The sequence below is a fragment of the Cavia porcellus genome, unplaced genomic scaffold, assembly GCF_034190915.1.
Source record: "Cavia porcellus strain 051 isolate PalLab524CR breed Dunkin Hartley unplaced genomic scaffold, mCavPor4.1 scaffold_6, whole genome shotgun sequence".
NCBI classification, from domain to species: domain Eukaryota; kingdom Metazoa; phylum Chordata; class Mammalia; order Rodentia; family Caviidae; genus Cavia; species Cavia porcellus.
Genome location: NW_026947489.1, coordinates 82,783,540 through 82,801,079, shown reverse-complemented (window position 1 = coordinate 82,801,079; position 17,540 = coordinate 82,783,540). Strand labels below are relative to the sequence as shown.

The following is a 17,540-nucleotide window of genomic DNA, read 5'->3' as shown; positions in this document are numbered from 1 at the left end:
ACATTCAGAACACCTGAGAACAGCGAGATGCATGTTCATCTCAGAGCACATGGGGCCATCTCCAGGAAGGAACGTGTGCTAGGTGATAAACCAATCCTTAATAAATAGCAAGCAGTTAAAATCACACCAAGTGTTTTCTTTGATTAAAATAGAGTGAAACTAGAAAGTAGCAACAAGTGGGAAAATGGAAATTCCACACAGATTTGTGGAAATTAACAGCGCATACATTCACAACAAATGTATTCATAAGAATTCATGAGTGAATTTAGAAAATACTGAGAGACTGGCCTAAACACACACACACACACACACACACACACACACACACACACACCCCAACATTTATAGAAAGCAAGGAAAAACTACCTAGGGAGCAACTTATGACTGTTAAAGTCTAATTAAAAAATAAAAAACTGAAATCATCTACCTAAATTTGTATGTCAAGAAACTAAAAATCTTGGCATGGTGATCACATCTATAATCCTAGCTCTTGGGGAGGCTGAGGCAAGAGGATTGAAAGTTTGAGCCTTGCTTGCACAGTTTAGAAATATCCTTATCATAATAAAAAGTAACAGGGATAGGGATACAGTGCATTGCAAAGGTACTAGGTTCAAATACCAGTACAACAGGATAAGGAGAGGAGGAAAAAGAGGGAAGGGAGAAGGTGGCGTAGAGAGACAGAGAGGGCTGGGGAGAGGGAGTGGGAGCGGGAGGAGAAAGAGTGATTTAAAACAAAGTCAAAAAAGAAAGAGTACAGATTAGGGAGAAGAGAGACAGAGAATTTAAAAAATTGTAAAGTATCATATAACCAAGTGGTTCTTTGAAAACATCAACAAAACTTACAAATCTCTATCAAACCAACTAAGAAAAGAGGCAAATAAAATCATAAGTGGAAGCTGAGACAATACTACTAACTTTACAAAAGTTGAAAGTATTTTGTTAAGACTATTATGGGAAATTATATGGCAACAAATTGGATAATTTACATTCAATGATCAAATTCTTTTTTTTTTTAATTTTTATTTAAGGAGAAAAGAAAAGAAAGAAAAAAAAACAGTGAAGGGGTACAAGTTATACAGATTTACAGAATAAAAAAATGCGCAGTAGGAAATCACTAGTTAATGGATTACATATTGCCATCTTAGAAATAATTGTTCAAGTCACAAAATTAAAGCTTGTAGAGTGGACATTCCAACAATGATACTGCAGACAGTTCTGTTCAATGATCCAATAAAACTCTGTGATATCATTTTCTATCTTATACACTTAAATATACATGCAGTTACATAGTTTAGAGCACTTTCTTTTCCTCTCTTTTGTACAGTGACTATTACACATTTTGGGTTTCATTGCTCCCATGGTTCTTGTTGCTTTTTTGGAAGAGAGTAAAACCAAATGTGACGTAACAGAACAGAATCGGTCAAGTCAAAAGGGTGGACATAATAGATAATATAAAAACATAATACAAGGTGATCAACAATGGTTACCATAATGCCTCCCGCTATTTCTAATAGAATTGCCTATATCTTTAGTTGTAATACAATTGAACAAAACCGTAAAGAATAAAACCGACAAAACCAAAACATTGGAGATATTGTAGGTCTTCAAAAGTAGATAAAAGTCGACGAGAATGGGCGTTATAATGAATCTCATTATCTTCTCAGCTGATGCCTAAACTTTCGAACCTGATACTATCCAACAAAACAGAATAGAGGAACCTCAGTCAAAAACAAGATGGTGAGAGTAACACAGGGCTTCAAATCGAGATAATAGAAAGTCAAAGTGGGTTACTATATTATATCCTGCTATATTTTTCCCTTTAATTAAATGGATAAAAATAAAAAAGTAAATAATGGAGTGGAGATTGAGAAAAAAGAAGGCATAACAGCGAAACAGGGCAGATCAAAACATAACCATTTAAGCAGAATAGTGTTTCACCACCAGATAATCCTGACCCAAAAATAGTTACCATATTGACTCCCTCCCTGAAGTCCTTGAGTACAACTTCATATACTGTAGCATTAAGTATATCAAAACAATGTAAATCCATTTAAGAGAATGACAGCATTATAGAGTATTTAGAATCGACTAACAGAAAATGAACAATGGTCTCTGTATAATCTCCTTGTCTTTAAAAGGTTTTTTCTTATACTATCGTACTTAACAAAATCCAATAAGATACAACCTGTTTAGACCATTGGAGACAGAAGAACAAAAGCTAGATGAGACTTCAAAACAAGATGGTACTAAATCAGCATTACCTATTAAGATGTCATTTTCTCCAAAAAAAGCTGTTCCTATCATCCAATCTGCTCTGTCTCATTTCTGTTGAGCTCTTTTTCTGTCAGTAGCTGTCAGTTTGTCTTCTTCATTTTGTTCTCTGCTCCATTCGTTGTGGCCTCCCCGCCCCTATTTCTGGGTTCTTTGTATTTTTCTTTTTTTAGAATATCCTGCAATACTTTCTGTAGGGTTGAATTGGTGGTTGCAAATTCCCCCAGTTCCTCTTTATCCTGGAAGCACCTCGTTTTTCCATCAATTTCCAGGGACAGTTGTGCAGGATATCTCAATCTTGGCTGTAGATTATTATCTTTCAAAGCTTGAATTATTTCTCCCCATGCTCTTCGTGATTTGATGGTTTGTGAAGAGAAATCTGCTGTAATTCTGATGGGTCTTCCCTTGTAAGTGATCTGTTTCTTGTCTCTTACAGCTTTTAATATTCTGTTCTTGTATTGAATTTCTGGAATTTTTATTATTATATGCCTGGGTGTTTCTCTGTTAGGGTTGTAGGTAGCTGGGGTCCTGTATGCCTCATACATTTGAGTATCTTTACCTTTTGCTAAATTAGGAAAATTCTCCTGGATTATTTCTGTGAGTAGCTTTTGTAGTTCACTTGTTTGTGTCCCTACTTCTTCTTTTATGTTCTTAATCCTTAAGTTATGGCTCCTCTTATCATCTTCTTGTCTTTGTATTATTGCTGTGTGTTTCTTTGTTATTTTTAAGAAGTTTTTCATTTCATTCTCCCATGTTTCAAGTCTGCCCTCCAATTCAGATAGTCTGTCCTTAGTTTCTTTCAAGCTGTTATGCCAGTCTTGGGTAGACTTCTTAATTTCTTGATATTCCCTTTGCACCTGCTTCACATACTCAATGCTTTCTCTGTTTTCTCCATCAAGCAATTCTCCCCTCTTTTTCTGTTCTTCCATTCCACCATCTGCTTTTTCCTGGATGGTGCTTAGCATTTCTCTAACTATTCTGCATACTTCTAGCTTCAGGTCATTGATAACTTCATTCCTGAATTGGTCTATGAGGCTCTCTAAATGGCGCTTAATGTATATTGGTGCAGTGCCCACTGCCTGATTCTCAGGATTGGGGGTCGAGGAGCCTTTTTTGTTGCTTCCCTTCCCCATATTTTCTGTTCCTTATAAAATGTAATCTTACACAGGAGGCCCGGCTTCCCTGCCTGTCAGCCACAGCTTGATCAAATTGCGCTGGCTAGTTGTTCCCGCTCACCGCTGCGCCCCAGGGAGTTGCGGAGGAGGCAGCCTACGCGGGAGTCGGTCGCTCCTCCGGGCCACCGTCAGGCTCTGGGATCTGGGTTAGGCCAGCCTAGGGAGTCCGCCAGCAGCGTCCCTCCGGTCAGGCACCTTTCACCAATCCCGTCCAAGAGGGAAACGTGCGGCTGCAGTTGCCACCGCGCCCTGCTCTTACAGGACTGCCCGCGCCCAGAAAAACCTCCGCTGGAGTCAACCTGCGGTAGGGAGTCAGTTCCTCGCTCACCTCGCCACCAGTCAGCCTTCCTCCCTGTCCGTCGCGTTTCCAACTCCGTTCGCAGACTCCCGTTCCCAAGCCTCTGCGTGTCTCTCCTTGCCGAGCCGCTATGGAGGTAGCCGGCCGCCGGGCGGCGGGAAATCCAAACCGCGGTTTCCGATGGCGCAGGAACTCCGTTCCCAGACTCCCGTTCCCAGAGCTAGGCGGTCGCGTCTCTCCTTGCCGAGCTGCTGTGGAGGTAGCCGGCCGCCGGGCGGCGGGAAATCCAAACCGCGGTTTCCAATGGTGCGGAGTCGAGCCTCCACACCGAGATTTTTCTGTTCCTATTTTAGCGCCAGGACTGTATTCCAAGTTGGATTCTCTCAGCCCAGTTCGTTCCTGAGTCAGCAGAGCATATCTCTACTGGTTCGTATCTCCTTAGTCCGCATCATTCCTGGCCTCTGAGCCGAGCCTTTAGAGAGCGTTCAGTAGTTGCTGTTGTCTGTCCGCCATGTTCTCCCCGTCCTCCCAATGATCAAATTCTTATAAAGAACCTTGTAACGGCTGGGTATGGTGGTGCACACCTGTAATCCCAGCACTTGAGAGGCTGAGACAGGCAGATCCCAGTTCAAGATCAGCCTGGGTTATGTAACAAGACCTTATCTCAAAATGAAAATAACAAATGAACAAAAAAGTCTTAATAGAACCATAATAAGTAAATATTGACTCAGTCTTCAAATTCTCTCAAACAAGACAAAACAGGACCAGATGGCTTCACTGGAGAATTTTACCAAACATTCAAAGCAAAATTAAGCACCTGTATTACAAAAAAATTTCAAAAAATAGAAGCAAAAGGAGTACTTGATAACACATTCTAGGAGGCCATCATTACCCCGATACCAAAGCTAGGCAATGATACCAAAGAAAACAACAACAAACCATATTCCTTACGCATATAAATGCAAAATTTCTCAGTAAAATGCAATCAAACCAAAATCCAACAGCACATTAGAGGGATTATAGTCCATGGTCAATGAAGCTTATTCAAGAAATGCTACAATGATTCAAAATAATAGTAAAACCAATCAGTGTAATATGGCACATATGATGGTTAACCTTGATGTTAATTTGACTGGAGCAAGAAATGACCAGCAGATAGTAAAGCACACTTCTGGGTGTGTGTATGTACGTCATGGAAGTGTGGCCTTGCAGACAAGAGCAGGTCCCTGGCAACTACTTCCACACAGGTGCTCTTCCCCGTGCGCTGCTTCCTAGCTGCTGTGAACTGAGCACCTTTGCTCCATCATGGCCTTCAGCTATGATGTTCGTCCCCTGTAGTCAGCCCACTGTGGACTGACATCTCTGAAACCTGTGAAACTGTGAAATATAATAAAGATCCTTTTCATTAAGTAGATGGTGTCAGGCATTTTTTCCCCAACATCAGCAAGCTGACCACTATGCCACATTAATAAAACAAAGGGAAAAACACATAATAATCTTAACAGAATTAGCAGAAACACTTGAAAAACTTTAGCATCCTTTCATGATAAAAACACTCTGAATATTAGGAGTATAAAGGAGGGGCTTTTGTGGAAATCCCATAGCTAACATCCCTCCTCATGTAAGACCAGGAACAAGAGAAAGATACACCATTTAGCCACTGCTACCCACTATTGTACTCAAAATCCTATCAGAGCAAATAGATAAGGAAAAGAAACAAAAGGTGTCCAAGCAAGTAAACAAAAGATGAGCAAGTAAACTCATCTCTGTGGCTACACAACCTATTTCTATATATGGAAAATTCTCATAGAATCTATAAAAGTTACTCTAATAAATCTAACACTTTCAGCATCCAAGATCAACACATAAAGGAATGTTTGTGTTCTATTTACTAGAAAAGCAATCCTAGAAAACAAAGTTTAGTAAAAAATTTCATTTACAATAACAGAGGTTTAGTTTTTTTGCTATTGAGAATCAAACTCAAGACCTTGTGCTTGCCAGGCAGGCACTTATGCTGCTGAGCTGTATCCCTGGCCCTTACAATAATGTTGAAAAGAAAGAAATACGTAGGAAAAAATTTAGCCATGGAATGTAAAGACGTATACACTGCAAACTATAAAACATGGTGTAAAAATTCAACAAAAACCTAAACCACTGAAAAGGGCATACAACATGTATGGATTGGAAAGCTTAATATTGGAAAATTGATAATACTCCCAAAAGTAATGTGCAGACTCAAACAATATCAAAATTCAAATGGCCTTTTGTTTTTTGCAGAAAAAAGTAAGCCCAGTTCTCAAGTTCACGTGTACCTGCAAGGACCTCAAAATAGCCCACAAGGCACTTACTGCTACCCCGCAACCCCAAAGAGGCAGATGAACTCTTATTTCCCAAATTCAAAACTTACTACAAAGCTGCAATAATCAAAACAAAATGGGCTGGAGATTTAGCTCAAGCCCTTGCTCGGTAAGTGAAAGGTTGTGAGTTCAACCCCCAGTACCAAAAAAGACATATAGACCAATGGAATAGAATGGAGTGTCCAGATAAACCAAAATATGGACAATTTGTTGGGAGTGAAGTTGTCTGTACCTCAGCTGTCTAAGACAAGACCTTCACTTGAGATAATGCAGTTTTCTCTTGTTTCCTGAAAAGCTACCAAGACATGCTGTTCTGCTAATAGATTAGATCTTCTTCCTGACCGAGATCCTACCCTCCCCTTAAACTCTCCATGAGTTTATTCATATGCTGATTGTATATATGAACACACGGCAGGTGCTGGGCAGTTGGCTTTCTCCGGTCAGGAGAGAGGGCTCCACCTGAGCTCAGCTTTCGTATACTGGTTCCTGTCTTCTTCACCTCTGCCATCCTCCCACTGAAGTTTCAAGAGCTGTGCAGGACATGGCAAAATTTACTTTTTAAAATGGTCTTGAGGAGGGAACTCAGTTTCTCACATATGGTAAGCAAGGACTGTATCACTGAGTGACATGCCAGGCTTTTATTTTTAAAGTTGTTTTGAGGCAGGATCTCATTAAGTTGCTCAGCTTGAACGGTTACTCTTTCATCTCAGCCTCCTGAGAATCTGAGATTATAGGTGTTCACCACCATGCCCAGCTCTGATTAATTGATCTTTGACAAAGATGCCAAGGCCAGTGGAGAAAGAATACTCTCTTGAACAACTGGCATTAGGTCAATTTGACAACCATATGCGAAACAATGAATTTAAATTTCTATCTCCCTTATATATAAAAATTAGATCAAAATGAATCAATGAACCTGGTCTATGACTCTAAATGACTTAGAAAAAATAGTAATAAATCTTCATGACTTCAAAGTTTAAATTTTAAAATTTTACACCAAAAGCGTAACAATAAAAACAAATATATTGAACTTTATAAAAATGAAATCTTCTGCTTATTGTTATATTTTTAAAAGCATGAAAAGATAATCTACAGAAAATATTTATAAGTTGTATATTTTTTCAGTTTTGAGGAGTGAACCCAGGGCCTTTGCATGAGCTACATCCCCAGCTTATTTTTTATTTTGAGACAGAGATTCTTTAGATGGTCCTTATGAACCAATAGCATCTGTTATAGTTGATATATTATGCCAACTTGAGAAATTTAGAAGCTTGACTAAGAGACTCAGAAGGGAGTCAAGATCCTTACTTTGTAAACATCCATCAGCCTGTGCAAAATGAGGGCATGGAGACAGTGTGAGTGTTACATCCACTTGAGGGGTGCAGCCTGATTACTCTTCCTTCTCTTTGCTCTTGTTTTTCTGTCTTCTGCTGCCTTGAACTGTTGTCCCTGTGCCATGCTACCCTGCTTTGGAGCCAGCTGATTATGGGCTGAAATCTTCATAAACTGTGAGCTAAAGAAATTTTTCCTTCCTTAATTTTGGGTGTCAGGTATTTTGTCTCAGCAGTGAGAGAAAAATAACCAAACAGCATCCAAAAAAAAATACTTAGGAATCAATCAATAAAGAATGTAAAAAGATCTATATTTTGAAAATTACAATACTCTGAAGAAGGAGATTAAAGAGGATCTCAGAAAATGGAAAGATATTCCTTTCTCTTGGGTAGGAAGAACCAACATTGTGAAAATGGCCATACTCCCAAAATTGTTATACAGATTTAATGCAATTCCAATCCAAATACCAGTGGCATATCTCACAGATCTAGAAAAAACACTCCTAAAATTCATTTGGAACCAGAATAAACCTAGAATAGCAAAGGCAATCCTGGGCAACAAAGGCAAGGCAGGAGGCATCACAATCTCTAACTTGAAATTATACTACAAAGCTACTGTTATGAAATCAGCATGACACTGGCAAAGAAAAAAAAATAAGTAAAACAGACCCAAGAGTTGGTGGAACAGATTAGAAGATGGAGACACAACTACAAACACATTAAGCTACCTTGTCTTTGACAAAGGGACCAAACATGTTCACTGGAAGAAACATAGCATCTTTTATTAAACAGTGTTGGAAAAATCGGCTTCCTACATGCTGAAGACTAAAACTAGACACATGTTTATTATCAGCACCAAATTAGAGTCAAAATGGATCAAAGATCTAAATATTAAAACAGAAACACTAAATCTACTGGAAGACAAGGTAGGTAGAAATCTTAAAGACGTTGGGGTAGGCAAAGAATTCCTGCACAAAACACAAACTGCATGGGAAGTGGTTTTAAGTATCAGCAACTGGGATTTTATCTTATTAAAAAGTTTTTGCACATTAAAAGAAATCACCAACAGGATGAAAATAAAATCCACAGAATGGGAAAAATTTTTAGCCAATTGCTCCTCAGATGAAGGACTTATATCCAGAACACATAAAGAATTAAAAAAAAATTAGGCCCCACAAATTCAAAGACCCAATCAAAAATTGGCATTTGAGATGAATACATACTTCTCAGATGAAGAAATACAAATGGCGAATAAATATATAAAAAATGTTCAACATCACTGATCATTCAGGAAAGGCAAATTAAAAGAACATCAAGATACCATCTAACTTCAGAAAGAATGGTTAACATCAAGAAATTAAGCAGTAACAAATGCTGGTGAGGCTGTGGGGGAAAAGGAGCCCTTCTCTACTGTTCGTGGAAATGTAGACTGATACAACCACTGTCAAAATCAGTGTGAAGATTCCTCAAAAAACTAAGAATAGAGATTCCATTCAACCCAGCTATTTCCCTTCTGGGTATTTCCCCTTAAGAACTGAAAACACCATACCACAGAGATATATGGGTATCCATGCTTACAGCTGCACAATTTGTAATAGTCAGATCTTGAAAACAACCCAAACACCCATCAACCATGAAATGGATAAAAAAGATGTGTTTTTTACATACAATGGAGTATTTCTCAACTATAAAGAAGGATAAACTTGAGGCTTTTATAGGTAAATGGATGCAACTTGAGACTATACTCATAAGTGAAATAAATCAGACTCACATGTGTAAATATTGTATTATCTCGCTAATGTAAGAAATTGAAAGAGTAAATAAGCCTCAAAAGTTATAACAGATACAATGAAAGGGAAAGAAATGCTCAAAAGGAACAGACAACTGGCATAAGGGAAAGGAGAAAAGAAAGAAGAGAAAAAGATTATATATATATATTTATATATATATCAGAAAATTATACCAGTAATCTGTGGTAGCTCATCAAAAAGAAGTTTGTGCCTTCATTGTTTGATTGTTTGATCATTTTTTCATGCCTGTATCTTGTAATCTGAACAATTTTTAATACAACAGTATGCAATATATTAACCAGTGTTAATCTCCTATTGTTTAGTTTTGAAATTCTGTATCATGATTTTTATTCTTTTGCATTTTAAAATAAAAGACAAATCATTCTTGCAAATGTATCAAAATCCACTGAACTGTACACTTTAACATGGTCAATTTTCTCATATGTGGATTGTATCTTGAGAGTGACCTTCGCCAATTTATATTAGAAAGGTAGCTATGGCGGGGGTAACAGCAGATCAGAATTAAGGTGAGAGGCACAAGTGAGAAAGGCTTTGACGTTTGGTTGGGATCGTGTATGTCCTGGGACATAGATGATTGTTCTGGCCGCAAGAGGTGACAGGAGAGAGTGGACGCACGCGCTGACCATGGTGCTGATTTCAAGGCACTTGGTTCTTTGGTAAACCTCCCTGGAGACCCCTTTCCCTTCGGATTCTTATTCTTCATCTTGGTCCTGTGATTTGCCCTCCTGAAGTGTTGGCCCTGAGACAGCCTCTCAATAATTATGTGCATCTGATGCTACACCTCACACACTTTTTAATAACTCCCATCGCTCCTTTTTCCTCAGTGGCCTGAGCCCAGGTTTAGCTCAAGAAGTAAGATTAAATTTTGCCTCCCGAGGATTATCATCCCTTAAGGCCAATTCTATACGTGTTCCTGGCCTGGAGAGGGAATAGGAGAAGAGTAGAGTTGGAAAACTACAAGTGGCTAGAAGCGGGGAGGTTCTAGTTCTCCTAGGGCACTTTAGTCTGATGGTAAGTGATGGCTCCAGTGTCTTTCCTGTGGTCAGGTCAGCACTAAAAAATCTCTTACCAAAAGAGAGACAAATGTGGGGTAGAGTGAAGGTAGGGGGAAATCACTGCGCAAGAATGAGGGAGCAGTGGGATTTGGAGAACTGTTTTGTTTTGTTTCTTTGAGACAGAGTCTTGCCATAAGTTCAAGTTTTCCTTGAACTCACTATTTAGCCCAGCCTAGTAGCAAACACATGGCAATCCTCCTGCCTCAGCCTCCCAAGTGCTGGGATTGTAGGTGTGCACCACCACACCAAGAAAACAGTTGTTTTTAAATCTGGAGCTAGTATTTGTCTTCATTGCTGTGTGTGCTGGGTAGAATTTAGGACTGGAGGGAAGAGGGAGAGCAGACTATAAATACACTGTTCTCTCCCCGACCTCCCACAGCCGTACTGCAGCTTCTTCCTACACCCAGAAGAAAGCCCGGTCCTACTCTCACACTGCCAACCCTCTAATGTTTCCTTTTTCATACTCTTCCTTCTCCTGCCTCCTGTTTTTCACACTCACTCCAGACTTTCATTCCTGTTTGTTGACACCTCTCCACCTTATCCTTCTTGTTCTTAAATCTTGTGTTTCATAAAACATGTAGTTGCACCCAGGAGGACCACAGACTAGATTCGCTCCTATATTTAGAACTTGCTTATTTCTCTCTGATTCTGTCTCTCTCTAGCTCATTGTGCACTGATCTTCTCAAAGCTGAGATCACTCATTGTAAATTATGTCCAGGGAAATGCTCCCTTTTCTACATACACATCCATATCCCCTTTTATGTCTGTTTTTCCTGTCTAGAATCTTTCTAAATATTTCCTGTTTAAAGCTCCTCTAAATTTACATGCATTGAGGTGGAGAAAGTGTTTTCAAATAGTCTAACATATCTTGGAATGAATGACAGCCTTGCTAAGATGATATTTTAGGTTTGTAATGTTATAAAATTGGATTCATAGATTTCCTTCAAGGTCTCTTAAACTGTGCTCTTTCAGCCAGTGGCTACTTGCCCTCTCCTCAACTCTCAATGATTGGTCTATCCCAGCATTTTATCCACAATCAAACAACCAAGCACTCTTTCAGGATTCATCTTTGGGAAAAGGTTTGTGTGCTCAGATACTGTGGAATTCACAACACTTGGGAGAGGGTGAATCATTCTCATGGAAAAATACCAACATGTGCCTACATCTTAGAAGAAGCAATCCTCTTGAATCTTCAAAGAGGGGCAAATTCAGACAGAGGAACAGAATGGAAAGGCAATCCAGCTGGTGATGATCAGATGATCTGACTGATCAGATGAAAGGCACTGAGACCTGAAGAACCAAAGAGGAGACTGGTTTGATTGGGTTCTCAGAGAGAAGGGAGAGGAGGAGGAAGAAGAGGAAAAGAAGAAGAAGAAGAAAGAAGAAGAAGAAGAAGAAGAAGAAGAAGAAGAAGAAGAAGAAGAAGAAGAAGAAGAAGAAGAAGAAGAAGAAGAAGAAGGAGAAGAAGAAGGAGAAGAAGAAGAAAAAGGAAAAAAAGAAGAAGATGATGATGATTGTGGGGTCAATCTGACCTTTAGAACCCAACTCTATTATTTATTTTCTGTGTTAGCAGTTCAATTATTTAACCTCTTAAGTCTGAGTCTACTTATGCTAAAGTGAAGATAGTTTATAGCACTTAATGTACTTTAGAAGCATGAAAATCATCCATGAGAATTAAACTGGATGGGCACTTATAAAATGTTTAGTGTGGTGCCTAGAACATAGTAAACATTCACTTTTTGTTTAATGACAACTACCACACTGCTACAGCAAATTATTACAGTGACTACCAGTAAGTGGCAGATGGATCTAGAAGGACATGAAGAAGCTTCTGTGAGGAAGCATCTGAAAACTCACGTAAGTATGACTTCTTCGCCATAGACAGTAAGGAGCCATGAAAAAGTGCATAAGCATTTTGAATTAAAGGAGCAAGATTTCTTTGAGGAACTTGATGTATGTACAGTGTTGCACAGTGTGAATTGGAAACTGGAGCAGGACCTAGAGGCAGGAACCTACTGGGAAGCCCATAGCAGTAAGCCAGAGAAGAGGAGTGACTTGTCAGTACTTTCAAAGGAAGAACTGATCCGCCTGGCCACGATACAGCAGGATGCAAGGTTGAGGAAGTGGGTGAGGGGGTAGTAGAGAGAAAGGAACTTGGGTGTGGAGTGGAAAGGAGAGAGGGTGCCTATGGAATGAGTGAGAGAGACAGCTCCCATTGTCAGTGGAGCAGGCACATCGTTGGAAAGCATTCACGCTTGGTGGCCATTAAAGACACCCTGGGGATTGTGAAGAGCCCCTTATCAGGAGGGGAGAGGGGGCATGTTTGGTGACCCTCGGAGCTGCTGTCTTCTCTCCGCCTGCTCACAGCGCTCCATTCCTCTTCCTGCCACTTGCATCTGTCCTCTTGTCTCCCACCTCTCCCCTCTCCTCGCTGAGGTCTCTCCTCCCCTGACTGCTGCTCCTCATGCACCCGGGTCATCAGCAGCTCAGGACGGTGCTAATGCTGAGCAACACTGAGAAGTTTCCAGGCCTCATCTTGTTTTCTTTTCTGCTCTCATCATAATACTTCTCTTGTTTTCTTTAAATTATAAGTGTGCTTTGTAAGGGAGAAAATATTCCGTCACTCCCATCTATGAGAAGTAACACACCCACTATTAACTTTTACTGGGGATTGAAGCCAGGGTTCTTTTTATTTTATACCCTGAGACAGAGTCGCTAAATTGTACAGACTGGGCTTGGCCTCTTGGAGTACGGGGATTAGAGGCAAAGGCCACCACACCTTTCTCAACGCTAGCATTTTAACTTTTCATTTTCATCTTGTGCCTTTGATTATGGTTTTTTTTTTTTTAAACAGTAGTAGGAATTCATTCCAGGGCTGTTGCATGCGAGGCAAGCACTTTACCACTAAGTGGTCAGCTTCATCCTTAATACTGCTTTATACATAACATCTTTTAACAAAATGTTTTGTAATTTTCTCTTTAAAACAGTTCTAGCTATTTGTGGTGGGATCTATCTGTAGTACTAAGTATAGAAGAGGCTTAAGCAATAGGATGAATTGAGCCCAGGAGTTTGAGGCCAACTTAGGCAACTAATTAAGACCTTCTCTCAAAAATACTTTTAGCCAAGCATGTGGTGTGCTTCTATTATCCTGGCTTGCAGGAGGCTGAGACAGGAGGATTGCTGAGAGTTCAAGACCAGCTCTGTAGCTCTACAGTTTAAGATCAGTCTGATCTACATAGAGTGATCTTGTCTCAAAAGCAAAAAGTTTCAAAACAGTAACACTACACTAAACATTTAACATGTAATTAAAGGTGTTTTTTATAATGCACATTTATTACCAATTAGTATTTTATCATATAGAGATACCATATTTTAACTTCTATCTTACAGTTGTGTGATTACATTGTTTCTAGTTAATCAATTATTATAAAAATACTGTGAACAGCTATAAACATACATTTCAAATTTTGATTTCATTTTTTTAAAGAAACAAATAAAATAAATTAAAATAAATACCTAAGACAAAACTTACTAGGTCAGAGAGTATAAATTATTTATGGATTTAGTACATATTTAAGATTGTCTTCTAGAATGGTTATACCACTAGTGATTTATCTATTTTCCTAAACTCTCAATAACTATGAAAATTACAAGTTTACAAAAATTTTTAATGTTATAATTCAAAATATGAGTCATTGGTTATTACGTTTTAATTTTAACATCTGAGGTGATTAGTAAACTCTAGAGAAGTATGAATTGTTTTTCCATTGCCAGTAAGAATCCATGAACATTATTTAAAAGTTTTAAGTCATTCACATTTCCTAAATTTGGTGGCATCTTGTTTCATTAGGGCTTGGTGCCTGCCGTATCTTTCATAATTGCAAATGGCTTTCAGGAATAGATAGACATTCACTTACCTATCAGCAGCAGGTAAATTGCTGACAGGAGCTGATAGTACTACTTAGTGTCTGGAGATGGGATTCTGGCAATGATGGTATGCTTTTGCATTTGTGAATAATTGATCTGTGAGGTTTTATATCTAGTGTAATATAAACAAATTTTATATACAGTGGTAAGAATTACAAAATAACTGGCCATGTTTCTAGGTGATAAGATTGTGTCATGTGTTACTTTCTTTCCATCGTGATTGATGTATATAATTCATTCAAAGTAAAAATTCTCAAATAACAGAAAGACAGGGGGATCAAAACTAGATTTTTGATCTTTCGCTTTGTCATGGAAATACACATTCTCAAAGAAGGGAGAGTAGTGTAGTGAATTTTAATCTGCCGATCACTGTTTTCCAGCAATTACTAACCATTTTCCAATCTTGCTTGTATATTTGTCTCCCCTTTCATAAAATACCTTAAGGAAATAAGACGTTTGTTCATCTGTAAAACATTCAGTGTTCACCTCCGATTGATAATAGAGGCATATGAAGTATGTGATAGTGTAACACAGATAGGAATTGTGATTATAATACAAAATAATGAAGTACATTTAGTGCTGAGTATCCAAAGAAAGTAGTAAAATTTTTATGGGTTTTGTTTTGCTTTCTATGATCTCTTCTTAGGCAGATAAGGAAAACCCCATGGAACCACAGAACATCACGTGGGTGGTAGAGTTTGTTCTCTTAGGGTTCTCACGGACCGGGGAACTCCAGAAATTCCTGTTCCTGTTGTTCCTTCTTATCTATGTCATCACAGTTGTAGGAAACCTCCTGATCATGGTCACAGTGACTTTCAACCCCCGGCTACACATACCAATGTATTTTCTGCTCCGAAACCTGGCTGTCATCGACCTCTGCTGTTCCACAGTCACCTGCCCAAAGATGCTGGTGGACCTCCTTCATGAGACCAAGACCATCTCCTACCAGGCCTGCATGGCCCAGATCTTTTTCTTCCACCTGCTGGGAGGGGGGATTGTCTTCTTCCTCTCCGTGATGGCCTATGACCGCTACATAGCCATCTCCCGGCCCCTCCACTACCTCAGCATCATGAACACTCGCCTGTGTGTGGGTCTGGTGGTGGCTGCCTGGCTGGGGGGCTTTGTCCACTCCATCGTCCAGCTGGCTCTGATGCTGCCCTTGCGTTATTGTGGCCCCAATGTCCTGGATAACTTCTACTGTGATGTCCCTCAGGTGCTCAGACTAGCCTGCACCGACACATCCCTCCTGGAGCTCCTCATGATCTCCAACAGTGGGCTGCTGGTGCTCATCTGGTTCCTCCTCCTTCTCGTCTCTTACACTGTCATCCTGGTGATGCTGAGGTCTCACTCAGGGCAGGCGAGGAGGAAGGCAGCTTCCACCTGCACCACCCACATCATCGTGGTGTCCATGATCTTTGTCCCAAGCATTTACATCTATGCCCGGCCCTTCACTCCCTTCCCCTTGGACAAAGCTGTGTCCATCAGCTACACAGTCATGACTCCCATGCTCAACCCCATGATCTACACCCTGAGGAATGGGGAGATGCAGGCAGCCATGAAGAGATTAGGCAAGCGGCTGATGATTTGCAGCAGGGAGTGAACATGTAACTAGGTTGACTTCATATGACAAATCTCTCTAAACTTGTGCTGTCCCATGTAAAAAATGGGAGAAAATCCGTATAAAGTACAGGAATCAGAATCATTAATATTTCTTGAGTGCCTGTATCAGATACTGTGTTAAGCATTTTCATATTTTTATCTCATTCATTCTCATAAAGTAGACAGTGGCTGTGTTATAACTAAACAGTTACAAATAAGAAAATTGGACTTGCTCAAAAGTAATAGCAAATGAGTGGTAAAACCTGGTTCCTTTGTACTCAGCAGGCTGAGGCGGTAGGACACGAGCTCTGGGCCAGCCTGGACTACATTGTAAGACTCTGTCTCCCTGAAGAGGGAAGAGCTGATTTAACACTGTCTGAGTATTTCCCATAATGGAACTAGCCCTTTGCTTTTGTTCTTGCTCTATCAAGTGCTTCTCTGATAATCTTTAAGCCATGATATTACCTGTGATGGTTTAAATATGTCCTCAAAAAGTTCATGTGTAATGGCACACATGTCTAGTCTTAGCACTCTGGGAGGCTGAGCCAGAAAGATCACAAGTTTGAGTCCAGCCTCGACAGCTAACTTAGTGACTTAGTGATACCATGTCTCAAATAAGAAATGAAACAAAGGATTGGGGAATGTAGCTCAGTGTACATGAAGATTCTCATCGTCACTGACCATTGTTGTAGTCAGGGTTTGCAAGAAAAACAATTACATACAAGACACATAATTTATAGTATTATTTTATAATGGTCACCCACAGAGTCAAATACAAAGAAAATGAAGGAACTCTGTCCACACAGTAAAGAACCTAAAGAATCCATCTGAAGGCCTGGATCTCGTGGCAATGTCCTGCATGAGTGCAACTGAGGACCTAGAATCTACAACAATGTCTCTTGTAACTCCATTTCACGGATCTGCATTAGGAAGGCCCAAAGGTCAGCAGTGGAAGCTACAAAGTCTGTGCCAGTGGGATGAAGGATCTGTGCCAGTAGGCTGAAGGTTCTGCACTGAAGCCAGGAAGCAACACTCAAAGTAAGCACCAGAGCTTCCCCTGAAAATCACCACAGCCATTCTCAGTGAAAATGAAGTCCTGAGCTCCTCCAACAGTGAGAACAGCCGAGTTTATATCAGGAAGCCAGCATGACAAGCTTTGCCAGGAAATAGAACAGCACACCATCTTCCCCCCCAGAGCCAGGAAGCGATGCTCAAAATAAGGACCAGAGTTCCCCCACAGCCATTCTCAGTGATAACAAGGTCCTGAGCTCCTCGGATAATGAGAACAACCAAGTTCCTATCAGGAAGGAAGCTTGACAAGGTCCTCCAGGAAAGCCAAAGGCAACAGAAGCAACAACGCTACTTCCTCTTTGGTTCTCCTTTTTATTTTGGGAACAATCCTCAGGTGGGCCATCCACACTCAGCACCATGCTGATTCATTTCAGCTGGTGTTACAAGTTGACCACCAGTTATCAATCCACCACAACCATTAAGCAAATAAAATCAAATCACAATGAAATATTGCCATACACCAATAGAAAAGCTAATTTTAAAAAAATTTAGTTTGTCAAATTTTTTGTTTAATAGATTATGTCTTTGGTGTTACATCTAAAAACTCTTTGCTTAACCTCAAGCCAGAAATTTTTCTTTTTTTCCTTCTAAAAGTTTTATATTTTCCTTTGTTTTCTTGAATAAAATTTTGTTTAAGGTATGAAG

General features: G+C 39.7%; 1 protein-coding gene across 1 annotated transcript; it reads left to right on the top strand.

Moving 5' to 3' along the window:
• Window positions 1-14,889: 14,889 nt before the first annotated feature.
• Window positions 14,890-15,825, top strand: LOC100721230 (olfactory receptor 4D1-like). The gene has a single exon (XM_003466817.1). It carries the CDS (start codon window positions 14,890-14,892, stop codon window positions 15,823-15,825), a length of 936 nt encoding a protein of 311 aa, XP_003466865.1.
• Window positions 15,826-17,540: the final 1,715 nt, after the last annotated feature.

Coding starts and splice junctions, on each gene's coding strand:
- LOC100721230 (XM_003466817.1), top strand. CDS start 14,890: ATGGAACCACAGAACATCACGTGGGTGGTAGAGTTTGTTCTCTTAGGG.